The sequence below is a fragment of the Balaenoptera borealis genome (genome assembly GCF_965194805.1).
Source record: "Balaenoptera borealis genome assembly, chromosome: 2".
Classification (NCBI taxonomy): domain Eukaryota; kingdom Metazoa; phylum Chordata; class Mammalia; order Artiodactyla; family Balaenopteridae; genus Balaenoptera; species Balaenoptera borealis.
The window spans coordinates 13,126,637-13,140,425 of record NC_138867.1 but is presented as its reverse complement, the minus strand read 5'-3'; the positions used below and the strand labels follow the sequence as shown (position 1 = coordinate 13,140,425).

The window sequence follows — 13,789 nt, the reverse complement described above, 5'->3', positions numbered from 1 at the left end:
AGGAAAGCTGGCTGTGGTCGGCTATGGTCTCTCCCAGCCCTGGGGCCCTGTTAGGACAGAGGCTCCCAAGTTCACACATGATGGAGTCAAAAAGCAATTTCTTCCCCGTGCCTGGCAACGCCACATCCTATTTCAGCTCTGTTCTTCTGCCTTTCCCCTAAATGCTGCCACTGCCCAGACTTCAGCAGCCTTCCTCACCCTCCAACTGTGTTTCTCAATGCTATTTAATTCCACTCTCTTTAAGAAAGACTCAAAGCGGCCCCCTACACCCCAGGCCCCAGGCCTGCTCCCACCTTAGTTGGGAATCCAGTTCTACACACTCCCGGGTGACCTAACCTGGACCTGTTTCCAATTCCAAATACACGCTGGGGATCCCCAGGGCTGTTTTTCCAGCCATGACCTGTTCAAGAGCTGCGGTCCAGTCACCTCCCAACATCTCCTCAGAGGGTCCCAGAGGGGCCTTGGCACCCTTCCTGCCCCGCCCCCCATGCCATCTCCTGACTAGATGAACCTCATGAGCACCCACCCAGAAACCAGCCCACACCGTGTCCCACCTCTCCCTCAGTCAAGTCACTAACCCTGTCGGTTCTCTCTCTCTATCTCTCACTTCTGTCCCTTCCTCTGCAGTGTCTTAGTCCCACTGCTTAGTTCAGGGGCTCCGGGTCACCTAAGGCCTGGATGCTAAAAGCCTCCAAACTGGTTCTTGTTTCTCCAAGCTCATGTGTCCTCCTGGACCATCATGTGAACGACATCTACAGTTTTGCAGTGCACAACCTGCACAGTCACTCCCAGCAGCCTGCCAACCTCGCCCTGCCCCTCCAGGCTGGCCCCTCCTGTCTCGCTAGGCACTGGGGTGCTGAAAGGAGGGCCCTGCGCTTACCCGGGTGGGCGCCAGGCTGAGTCTGGGCTACGTGCAGTAAGCAAGGGCTCGGCCAGAAAGGAGGAAGCTGACGCCAAAGAGAAGCAGCAGTACAAAACGGGGACTCCTGATGGCGCCCCAGCCTCCTGCTCCAAGCTTAACGTCACCCCCCCCCCCTTCCAGAACCTGTTTCCGCTTCCATCCCTCACTCACCATGAGGGCGTCAAAGGACCAAGAAGAGGTATTTTAAAAAGCGGATTTGGAGAGATGGTTTCCTCGCGGCGCTACACGGAGCCCCGCCCCTCCTCAGGGGTGTGTGCGCACGCGCGTTGGTGGGGTGGGGAAAGGGGGTCCCTTGACACTTTAACCCCGACGACTCGGCTCTGCAGGAGACACTCAGAGACCCTGAGGTGGGCCCCTACCGTGGGGGGCGCTCGGTGGACGGGTGTCCTCCTCGCCCGTCAGGTCTGATGGAAGCGTGAGCTGCAGGAGAGGGGGCGCTGGGGTGGCGGCACGTGCCACGTTCACCGGGGCAGAAGGCGCCGAGGTCTTCCCCGTGAACCAGGCCTGGGCGACACAGATCAACCAGCTGACCTGGGGGTCATCTCAGGTCCTAAGGGGGTGAATGGGCCTCAGCAGAAAGAAGCTAGAGGTTAACACTGGACCCTTGGCACTGCAAAGGAGGAAGTGGTGGGCCAGGGGAGGGACCATCAGCCACCTCATGAGAACTGCTGAGGAGAGGTCCTGAGCTGGGGGCAGCGGGGTCTCCAAAGACCCCTGGAAGCACCCTGTGTGAGAACGAGAGAACAAGAGCTGAGCCCCGGGCAGGCCCAGGAAGCAAGGCTGGCATAAGACAGCAAGCAACTACCAAGAGTAAAACCTCTTAGCCTCCGCCCTCCCTCCTTCCTCCTGCTCCAACTCCAGACCAGGCAGTAAGTGATCAGCGATTCCATCCCTGGTCCAGCTCATCTGTTACAAATGCACGGGGAGGGGTGAGAGGGCCTCAGAGGGGCCGGGAGGGATGGGGAGCGGAGCGCTGGGCCAGCTCGTCTCGCATCCCATTTTGGCACGTGCCTGCCCAGAGCAGACACGCCTTGGTGAATGAATGAAGTCATTCACACGTGCGTCGCCTGCACACACGCTGAGTCTAGGCCACCTGCGTAACAGCCCTCTTCCTCGCAGTCTTCTCATCTCCGACCCCCTCTTCTTGTCGCTAAGGTCAAGCTCTCCATGAACTAAGATAACCTGAGCCAGTTCCCCCAAAAGGGCTCGACACAGATCGCTGACAGCCCCTCTGCTGGCCTTCCCTTCTGGAAGCTCCCAGCCCTAAGTCTCTCTGTGAGATACAGATGGGAGACCGAAAGCATTCTCACATACAACTGCCTAGTTAGAGACTGTGAACAGCTGGGCAAAGGGAATGAGCAGAGAGCGCCCAGAAACTGACCCGTGAATGGCTTCTACAAAGGCAAACAGGCTCGGCCTCGCTCGAGGAAGGGAACACAGATTGAAAAGTCCAACTGTCAACTCAGCAAAGAGCAAAGTTTGACAGAGCTCGGCGCTGGCAAAGGGCCTAAGGAAACGCCCTCCTGCTCTGCAGCGGAATGCCGATCAGTGGCACCTCTTCAGAGGACAATTCGGTGACATGTTCCAAGCTTACACTCAACTAGGGAAAGAAGTTAATGTCACGGGCAAAGGACGTAAAAAAGCAACGCAGGGAAGAAGTACCACTGACCCATAAATATCTAGGGAAAATGTTCACCCTTATGAGAATCGAAAGCCATTTAAAGCTGAACGCCTTCCTTTCTCTTTTCATTTTTTTTTTTCTTGCCAGGTGGTCAAAGTTTAAAATTAAATTACCCCTAGTGTCACCCAGGGGACAATGAAGCGGGCTCCGCAGTATCTGCTGGTGAGGGTGAAATTCCTGCAACTCTTTTAAGGGAAGGTTGGAAATTCGTTTCAAGAGCCTTAAACAGGGTCAACTTAAGGATGCATAAAAAGACCGATGAATGAGAAGGCTCATTACAGCACCACTTACAATTGAGAACACTGGAAATAGTCAATGATGTTAATTATACAAGTGTTCTAAAGATTTTTTTTTAAGCCTTAGTCTATCACAGCTCCTCACCAACTAGCACAATTAGGATGTGATCTCCAAGGACGTGAAAGACAACTTCCATGGCGTGTCTGCTCTTCACGTTCTCAGCATTCTCTCCAACCCTCTGAGGAGTGCGGTCTCCTAAGGAATGGCACAGCATGGCAGTGTTTTTATCTGCCATAAACTGCATCCCAGTTTTTGATTTCGGGAGACGGCACTAGGCAGGTTATTTGGAAGACAGTGTCCTTAGCTTAAATGCATATTCCAAATAGTAACAGAGAACGAAAAACCACCATCGCCGGACCTCTCAGCCATCTTGCTAGGGTCTTGCAAGGGTGCAGGCCTGGGCTGAAGGGTCGTGGACAGGGGAGCAGAAAAATCCGCACTCAGCCCCAGGGGGCTGACTGGGAGAGTGTCACCCTGGGCTTCTCCGCCCAAGGGCCAAATCGGTGTTGCCTCTGGAGCTGTGCTGGGGGCCGGAAATCTGGAATGAACGCTCCTGACCCAGCAAGTCAGAAGGTCATTACCAGGCCACTGGTCATGGGCCCAGACAAGAGGCAAGGGCTGGAGGAGTGGGAAGGGGAGACAATTTAGAGAACGTGCAGAAAGAATGCCCAGGTTTCGAACAAGGGAGACATGGTAAGTGGGAATGTACTGTATGTACACATAAATACTCTCGTTTTACACACATGGCAGTTGGCATTTTCTTGATCATTTGCTGGTTATAATTCCTAAGGGCCTCCCTAGGACCCATGGCCCAGATCCCTGTTTTTCTCCACGCTTCCTACTGTCGGGGGGGGGGGGCGATGGAGGAGAAACGCCAGAAACGCCGCCCTCGGAATTGAGGACAGCACCACAACTCAGACAAGAGGAGGGGGAAAGGGGAGAGGGTATTTACAGCACTGAGTTTATTAACCCAACTGAACGGGGCAGTGAAGGAAGAAGAGCTTGCTGTTGCTGTTCAGCATGGGAGGTCTTTTTGCTGCCATCACCAACCTGCCACTACTGCTCTCTGGATGCCCAACCCCTAAGCAGTGGGTTCTTCAGAAGCCCAGCACCATTTTGCAAAGACTCAGTGCTTTGACTCGCAGGAAGGTAGGGCACCGCTGGCCGAAACTTCATTCTCTAACCCCAAGAATACCTTTGAAAGCCCGCTGGCTTCCCCCTTCTTCAGATGATTAACCTCTTTCAGTGGCAGTCCGATTCATACGCAGTGCATACAAGTTCTTGCTATCACACTCCTGGGTGCGTTTCCATCGGTCTGGATGGTTCTTGAACACCCAAGAATGCTGCACACGCTGAGGGCCCCTCCTCGGCAAACACACGGCCAGGCTGGGTCTGACTGTGACTGCAGCCCTGCTCTGCAGGTCTAGGGGATCTTCCCGGAAGCCGCTGTTGAGTGCTTGCACCTTGCTTCCCCCCACCCGCAGGGGACACAGACCGTGGTGGAGGTGAGGACTGAGGCTACAGAGGCGGGGTCACTGGGCCCAGCTCCCCCGAGCAGTGGGTGATGAGACTGGTCTTGAATCCAGACCCAAGAAGCCCAGAAGTGTGCATCTAATTTGGGGGGATCCCTTCCTACAGGCTCAGCACTGTAAAGTCATCAGGCATCACAGGCCCGTCTTGGAGGTGCTGGAAAGTTTAAAGCACTGAACCCAAATCTCCCAGGTCCTCAAAGTCAGGCGTTTAACCAGAGCGACACAGCCAGGCTTCTGAGTTTTTATTTTCTGTTTTTTCTTTATTCTTACAATCCTTAGTGGCCAGGTGTGCTACAGGGGACCAGCGGCAAAACCCGAGTAGGCTCTGCCTCTGACAGCGAAGACAAGCCTCAGCACATCACCGAGGAGACTCCTGCCGCGGATGCACGTAGGACCAAGGCCCCAGGCTGACGGGAGCCTTGAGGGCACAGTTTTCTGAGCAGGCGCGGTTCCTGACAAATGCTGACACTTTACAGTGTAAACAGGACACTCTGCTAAGCAAGCCAAGACGAGCGGGCCAGGTTCACACCACGTTCCCGGCTGCCCTCCCTCTGCAGCCCCGCTGACACGGAAGGGAAACCACCGCCAGAGACAGAAGGTGGGTCGTTTACCCTCTGCGAATTCACAACACAGAGAGTCGGAAGCGGCTAAAACGCGAGTAACGATACCAAAACGTTTTTATGAAGACAATGGAAACGAGAAGGGAGCTCATTAAATACATTCACTTTGGCTTTCTTCCCACAACGAAATACTCGAGGTGACCAACATTACCGTGGATTGCTCTGGTTCCTGTAGGAGTACCATATTTTAGCACCATTTTTGAGAATACAGATCAAGGCATTCTTCATTATACAAAAGGTCTTAAGTACAAAAAAATTATTTTAAAGTTCAGAATTAAGCTCAACCACCCCCAAAAGATTGCCGAGACTGTGGTTATCTCCAGCCCCGTATCCTTTCCTTGGATTACCCATGTCTTGGCGATTTCACTCCCGACCCACAACTATACCCAAGAAATCAACAAGAATGCGATAAAGCTCTGGTCAGTGTTCTCCCTATTAATGAGTATTCAAAATATGGAAATATACAGATGGCCATAAAGGCCTGGGAACAGAGATATACATAATAAATGGCTTGTTGATATGACTTTTCACTACAATCATCTATTATCTCCAGACTTAACGACCACTCTGTATAGTTCAATTATGCCTACTAACCCATCCCACCATTCCCAGTAATAAATATCAATTTACCATGAAAAAAAAATGCAACAAATGGGACAGCTCACCTTCACCCTCCCAAATGTGGCCGGGTCTCAGGCTGCGGGACCTCGCGTACATAAGAACGTCCCAACGCGACTGCAGGCCAGCAAGCAGGCATATTCATACATACACACACGTGCCTTCTGGTCACGGCCGAGCCTGCCTTGCTCCTACTGCTACTGCTACCAAGGGTGGGAGCAGCCAAACCAGTTTAGTTTTGTGCTTCTCACGGTTCCAAGTTATTAACTGGATCACACAGGTGTTAATCATCAGCTGCCCATGTCTTAATTCACTGCATAACTCAGCACTGGCTCCCTGATCTCTCCAGCCCCTCAGAAGACATCACCAAGAAGTTTTTCTGAAAGAGTTAAGCATTACATAGTCTCCTTCTGTTAAGTAGGGGACTTAAACTTTAGAAAAAGGAATTTGCAGAATCCACGCACAGAAGTCTTCCACCGGTTCAGATTTTTATCCTTGTATAACGTAAGCCATGGAGGTCTGTCTGTCAGGCGTCTGTTGCTTTGTTTTTAAAAGGCATTTTTAATCTAAAATCAGTTCCTCCTTCTTCAGTTCACTTCTTACAGTTCCTTGGGCCATTTTTAAATTACTTGACACTGTGCCCTGCCTTTGCTCAACTGTTTGGGGATTCTATACCTTTCACACACATTTCAGATTCAGATTCACTCCACACACATTCAGGGCTTCCTTTTTATTGTTTTTAAGTAGATACAGATCTTTTAAAAAAGGCACCTATGTATTTTTGTGTATGCCTACAAGTAACATTCCCCATACTTCTGAAAACACTTTCTGGCTTTCAAAGGGGGAGAACCTGCAAAGTCTTGCTTTAGAAAGAGACAGAGAGGAAAACAATCAAACTTTAACACCAAAAAGGAGAAAAAGCCAGGAAGTCTATTTGAGTCCTACTTCTACGCTGTGATGTAAGAATGCTAGATCATTAAAGGGCAGACAGCACCTAATAGTCACCACCTGGAAGCTCTTCAAAATGCAGACTACAAACTCTTAAGTGAAAGAGCACCTTGGGGTGAAGAGGGCAGGAGGAATAACACAGCCTCTTAAAAAACAAAGGAAAACACAAGCACACAAAAACCAACAAAGGTGTTTCTTCCAACAGAGGTGTGAGATTCATGTGGCCTGAGATTTTACCCGATAAGCTCTAGAATTGGAGGGAAAAAAGAATAATGAAAGAAAACAAAGGCAATGTCTGTTTTCCACAATCAAAGAAAAACATCAGTATTTACCAGATATTAACCGAATGTATAACAGAATAACCAAAGTGTAAATGGCTCTATCTAGACAGCAGGGTCAATCCTGTTCTGTCTTTTTAAAGCATTTTTGGATATGCTGGATTCTAAGGAAGAGGAACTGACATTTCAGATCAAATCCCCCCCCCACCCCGACGCTGAGATCATAAGTGAAAGAGTGCACATTGGCAGCTTGTTCTCAACGGCCACCATCACTGTTCCATGTGTTATGAGTGAAATCAATGGATGCTGTAAATGTAGGAGCTTAGCAGGTGAGGAGGGGAAGCGGGAAAAGTTCTGAGGGAGCAGCGTTAATTCCATGGAACTTGTTACAGGGAAATTCTTTTAGGTTTAATGCACCTTAAATGAGCTCAAAGGTATAAGTCACGCCTGTTTAAGGTAGACATTATCCTTCTGCCAAGACCATAGGGTCCAAAACCACTGAACTCTTGCAATAAACTCTGGGATAGAAAGTAAGCACAGTGTCGTTCCTACTATCTTCCTTTTTCTGGAACACTATCATTTTAGAAATTCCCTCTGAGTAGATTATCCTCCTGAATCCATTTTGGTCTCAATTCAATTTCAATTCTGCTGCTGTCACCCGACCAGGCCAAGACCAGGAATGAAAAATGGAATTAAAACTTGGGGCAACCGTATTTGCATGTTGCAACAAAAAAAATATTTTTAAAGTTGGCCAATCATCTATATTTCCTGAAGGACTGTTTCTTTGAAAGCTTTACTTCTCTTATGCTGTGATCCCTCTAAGCCTGGATGGCAGTCTGAGAGCAGAGTGTAATAAGGCCTTGGGGCAGAGAGCAACTTAAACGCAGCCTTTTGAATTTTATCAATGGGGTGGTTAAGACCACAATTTCTGCACACACTCTAACAATATCACACACAGGAACAAGAAAAAAGTATGAAATGTAAACAAGCTGCCCAGAAGCCCAGCTCAACTCAAGTTCACTAAGATTAGAACATTCGCAAAATGCAAAGACAGGTGATCACGATTATTATTAAATTCAGCAGCGGCTATGAACCAACAGTTAGATGGACACAGACCCCTACTGCCTTATACAACCTAAGTGTTTGAAGTTGTGCTTTTAAAAATGTTCAAGAATGAACGGTAAGCATTTCCTGTTTTAAGTTACATGAAAATTAAGTTACATAAAATGAAGCATCAAAGCCAACAAGAATTCATCATTTTTACTTTCATTTGGCTTCTAGGTACCTCCTTGTTTGAGGCACCATTGCATTTCACAGTGAAAAACAAAGCCTCTCCAACACATTCACACACATTTAGAGCAGAATTTAATTCAAACACTCCAATGAATAAGTAGCTACCAAAACGTGATGAATATTATTGATGAGGTAATGGGAAAAATACCAATATTAATGTAACAGTCTGCATAGTTTTATGGGTCCTCTGAGTTTTCTCAACCAAGAATTTTAATTTTTAAGTGAAAGCAAAACTAACACTATCACAAAAGGTTTGCCCCTCTGAGGAAAAAAAAAAACCAAAGATTAGATAGCTTATAAACTATAAGCTTAAATTGGACCAAATAAAGATCTTACTTACTATAAAATAAAGCTCAGTGCTTCAGGGTAACACCACATCCACAAATACTGAGCCAATTCAGATGCCACTGACACAGTCCTAAAGAGTGACACGTCCCATCCCTTGCGCCGTGGCCACAGTACACACCCCACGTGGATGATTCGGGCCCTAATGCAGACCACACTCAGCTGGGCTGCCCTGTCCAGCCCCCAGGCACCACCCTAGCCTGTGACATGCAATCACTCGTGGCCAGAACACTGCCTACCCCAGGCATAGCCAAATCAAGGGCAGATGCAGCTCGGCCATGCTTTTGCAGTCAGTTTTAAGCACGTGCTCTCTTTAAACTTACCCATGAAAAGCCTGAGACGCTTTGCTGTTATTCATCCAACAGAGGAGCCACACGGATTTGGCAATGGAAGCATTCTCCAAAAAATAGTAATTTGGCCTTGGTCTCCTCTAAAAAAGCAGGTGGATCTAAGCCTTGTTCTGACTATAAAATGGTGAATCCATGGAAGTGGAGACTAAGGAACAGCCCCGATCCTAGAGAGCGACAAGCCGCGCTCGCCCGCCAACCACCCAGCGCCTGCACCAAGCACCAGACCCGGTGTGTTCCCAACCGCAGGCGCCTGTCACGTTCTTCAGAGCCAGGACGTCCTGCTGCCACTGCCTCTCCCTGCAGCTCCTTCTCCAGCCTTTAAATAACTCACTACTGGGGACCCAGTTCCTAACCTTCCATTAGACAATCTGCTTAGAAGAGCTTTAATTAACGTGTAAATCCAAACCACTGCTCGATGAGACTATCAGAGGATGTTACGGCTGGGCCACTGGCAGGCTTTGTCCCAGAACCCTACCATGTAAGCAGACCGCATAGGTGCACAGGAAGGGCACTGCAGAGACCCGTTACCACCACAACAAAAAAATTACCATCTTCAAAAACAACGGAAAGCCAGTTTACGACTAGAGAGAGCTCTGAGCGTATTTTCCTCTCCAGAGTAAGTCTCCGCTGATACAAATGTGTTTGTTTTATGGAGATGCAGTTTGCACCTGTCGACAGGTGTGCTCTGAAGGCCCCCAGTGAAACATATTGCATCATAGGTGAGGGGAAAAACTTGATTAATTCTGATTATCAAAAGCTAGTCTTCAGAGCATTCCAGCCCAGCTTGGCTCACAGGGCCCAAGAGTGCTCAGAGCTCATCCCAAGGGGCCTGCGGGCCCGAGGCCCGAGCCGAGGAGCCGCCGGTGCACCTTGGCCGAGTCGCCGGGCCGCCCGAGCGTGTCTCACAGACTCGTCTCCTCGCACACTCTGACAGGGATGTTGTAGTGCCGATCATCCTCGGCGATCAGGGTCACCACTGGCCAGTCCCCGGGGGGGTCGGTGGGATAGACGGTGACGAACTCTTCGGTGCTGTACTTGGAGAGCCGGTACACCTGAATGGCGTGGCGCACGGCGTAGGCGAGAAGGAACATCTCAACCTGGGGGAAGAGCAGACACTGAAGGGTGTGGCGGGAAGCCACAGTGAAGGATGCGGCTCGCCACCCGCTCCCGCCCTGGTATCCCCGAGGTGCACGGCACGGCTCAGCCACAGCCCTTCTTCCTCCCCGTGGGCCCAGCCCCCGTCCTTTCGTGTATATGGGTCGTTATAAGCAAGCACATCATCAAGAAGAGATCCTGTGCCTGATCAGGGATGCGTGTACAGAACATGCAAAGAACACCTTACAACGCGACAATAAAGAAGCAAATAACCAGTTTAAAAATTGGGCAAAAGACTTGAATAGGACAGATATTTCTCCAAAGAAGATATGCAAATACCAGTAAGTACATGAAAAGTCATCAGGGAAATGCAAACCAAACCCACAGTGAGATACCACTTCCCACCCGCTCGAATGGCTACAATCAAACAGATAATCACTGGGGGCGACTGCTGAACGGGCACCAGGTTTTCTTTCAGGGGAAGGAAACAGTTTTGGAACTTGACACAGGTGATGGTCACACAACACCGCAGAGGTACCGAAAGTGACTGAGTTGTACACTTTAAAATGGTTAATTTTGTGTTATATGAACTTCACCTCAATTTAAAAAAAAAAAAAGAAAGAAGTGTGGTAAGGATGTAAAAAAATGGGACTCTGAAACATTGCTGGAGGGGATGTAAAACAGTGTAGCTGCTTTTAAAAAGTTTGGCAGTTCCTCAAAATTTTAAACACAGAATTACCAAGTGGCCCAGCAATTCCACTCCTAGGTAAATACCCAAGAGAACTGAAAGCACAGTTCCACACAAAAAACTTGTAAATAATGTTCACAGCAGGATTATTTATAATTGCTAAAAAGTGGAAACAACTCAAATGGATGAACAAAATGTGATATATCCATACAATGGAATATTATTGTTAATAAAAAGGAATGAAGTACTGATACATGCTGCAATATGGATGAAACTTGAAGACATCAGGCTCAGTGAAAGAAGTCAGTCATAAAAGACCACATATTATAAGATTCCATTTATATGAAATGCCCAGAATAGGCACATCTATAACAACAGAAAGTAAATTAGTGGCTGCCTAGGGCTGGAGAAAAGGGAATGAGGGCATGGGGTTTCCTGCAGGGGTGAGAAAATGGTCTAAAATTAGGCTGCCGTGATAGCTGCAGACCTCTATAAACAAACTAAAAACCACTGAGTTACACACGTCAAAAGGGTAAACTTCATGATATGTAAATCATATTTCAGTAAAACCATTATTTAAAAAATGTTACAGCAGACCTTGTAGGGACTCGGAAAGGATTAACTTCAGTCTAATATGCAAACCACACTCTACCAGGCTTGTTACTGCAAGGTATCTGTAATGGTTCAGGAGACCTAAGTAACTTACATTCGGAGTACAGAAAATTTTTAAAAATAGTTTTATCTTCAATCCTGCCTGACCCAGCAGTGACCACCTCTTTGCTCTTTCCTCTGTACCAGGAAAAGGTAAGCACCAGAGTCAGCCGTGCAAGCAGGAAAGTAGCACTCTGGATAGAGAGACTTAATGCCATTCTAGTGGTTGGCTACTCCACTAAAAACACACTTCAGCTGTTCGGGGCAACGTAATGAACACACCAAAGGTAGATAGTGCAGTGTGTGGTGAGTCAACTGCTGACCCACACGACAGTACTGGGTCTCTGTGTGAAACTCCAAACTTAGCATATCTGTGAAAGCTCTAAGAGCAGGCTGGGCTCTACTGGCTAAAGTGACTCCATTTCTATTTCTAAAGGATGTTACCTAATAATACAGCTACAGCTTCCAAGATTAAACAACACCCTTCAGGGACTTCCCTGGCAGTCCAGTGGTTATGACTCTGCACTTCTACTGCAAGGGGCACGGGTTCGATCTCTGGTCAGGGAACTAAGATCCCACGTGCCACGCAACGCAGCAAAAAAAAAAAAAAAAAACCAAGACCCTTCAGAGGACTCTTCCAAGTGCTTGGTTTATTTGTTTACTGGAGCCAAGGGTACTGATCCCATCCACCACACTACAGAAGAAAGCCCAGGCTGAGATAACCATGGTGGTTATAAAATAGGTTCACAATTCTTTGGCACTCCTCGCTTGAATGTGGGAAGGATTAAGTGACTTGCTTCTAACAAACAGAATATAGTGTAATTGACCATGTGTGACTCGCAAGACTAGATCATAGAAGGCACTGGAGCTTCCTCCTTGCTCTCTTCTTGGATCACTTTCTGAGAGAAGCCAGCCGCCATGTCACAAGGACACTCAAGCAGCCCCACATGGTGAGGAACAGAACCCTCCCACTAACTACCAGTGAGGGACTGAGGCCTCCTGCCAACAGCCAGGTGAGTGTGCCATGCTGGAAGTGGACCCTCCAGCCCCAATCACGCCCTCAGATGACTGCAGCCCTGAACAAGATTCAACTGCAACCTCCCGAGACCCTGAGCCAGAGCCATACAGTTAAGCTGCTCCTCAACTCCTGACCCACAAAAACTGAGATGATGTTTGACGGCTGAAGCTGCTGTTTTGGGCTAATATACTCCCAAAGGTACCACTCACCTGTTCAAGGCCACCGGTGTGTCCCACCTGGTTGAGATGGTTCCTCAGCAGCTGTCCGGGGTCATTTGACGTATCCCGAGCAAACAGAAGCACAGAGAAAAATGGTACTTCCTTTCCCTTCTCTTTATCATCATATAGTTCGATGGCTCTGTTTAGCATTAGAAATTTTACAGCTTCATAGAGGCTGTACTCCTCTTCTTCATTCGTGAACAGTTCATCACAAGCTATCTGCCTCGCTTCAGCAGTTCTCAGTTCAGCCAAGCCTGTCCACTGTAATAAGGAAGTTACATAATAATTAAATTGTTGTTCTAAAAGTCCCTGGTAAAATTCCACACGATGAGCACAAAATTATTTTCAAAACAGGCAGGCGACCATGGGTCACGTACCAACGCTCAACGCTCAAGCTTCCAGCTCAAACCATGGTACTTTTTAGACCTCACAAATTCCTTATTCAGTTCTTCCTGCACTAACTTGAAACAAAAGTATAATGCACTAAGGAGAACTCTAGGGCCATGGAATGGGAATTTCAACTCCTCTATCTTCCCAGGCAAAGAGATCAAACCGGTCAATCAGAAATACTTACAGGAGAGCTAGCACGCGTGTGTGAGGCCTGTGGGAGACGCTGTGAAGGGAAGCTGAAACTACTACTCCCCTTAAGGGGTTTACGGCAGCCGTTACCACCCAGAAACTCCAAGCCAACCCTCAAACATGGAGATGCGCCAGGAAGATGGCGGGGTTTCCTGAATATCTGTTTACTAAACTTACCCTTCTAACCTCTTAAATATACACTTGAGTCTCAAATGAATAAATGCATTCCGGAAATTCTTACCGACTTCTGATTAAGAGTAAAGCAGAGGATCAGGTATTCAGCTAACATAAGCAAACTCTTTAAGTGAAAAAGAAAACCCTATAAACATATGTGCTTTTAAGTTAAAGTGAATGAGGGCAAGAGATGCCAACATAAAACTAATCCTTATGAATGACCAGTAACTACTGCTCCTCCCAAAACCGTTAGAACTTTAAATACAAGAGTAAGTGCTAACGGTCATGACTGTGCCACCGGACGCGCTCCAGTATTTGGGTTGCAAGCTGGAACACCGCACATTTCCCAGAAGGGGACCGAGCTGGCAGGCGAGAACGCAGCTCTGGAGTCAGAGAGTCAGGGTGGAATACAGGCCTTGCCACCCAGCAGCTGGTGGCTTCTGCGGGGCCTCCGTCTCCTCGTCTGCAAAGCGAGGATACCC

General features: G+C 48.2%; 1 protein-coding gene across 8 annotated transcripts in view; it reads right to left on the bottom strand.

The window, feature by feature from the left end:
* Positions 1-13,789, bottom strand: part of OTULIN (OTU deubiquitinase with linear linkage specificity) — a 71,170-nt gene that overhangs the window by 32,739 nt on the left and 24,642 nt on the right. For 6 of the 8 annotated variants that reach the window (XM_082380364.1, XM_082380365.1, XM_082380366.1 and 3 more), the window contains 2 exons: positions 12,546-12,815; positions 4,660-9,981 (listed from right to left, as the gene is read on the bottom strand). In XM_082380364.1, coding sequence (XP_082236490.1) covers positions 9,787-9,981; positions 12,546-12,815 — 465 coding nt within the window. In that variant the 3' untranslated portion in view covers positions 4,660-9,786. Of the gene's footprint in view, positions 1-4,659; positions 9,982-12,545; positions 12,816-13,789 lie in introns of those variants that run through there. The other 2 variants (XM_082380369.1, XM_082380370.1) reach the window with 1 other exon arrangement.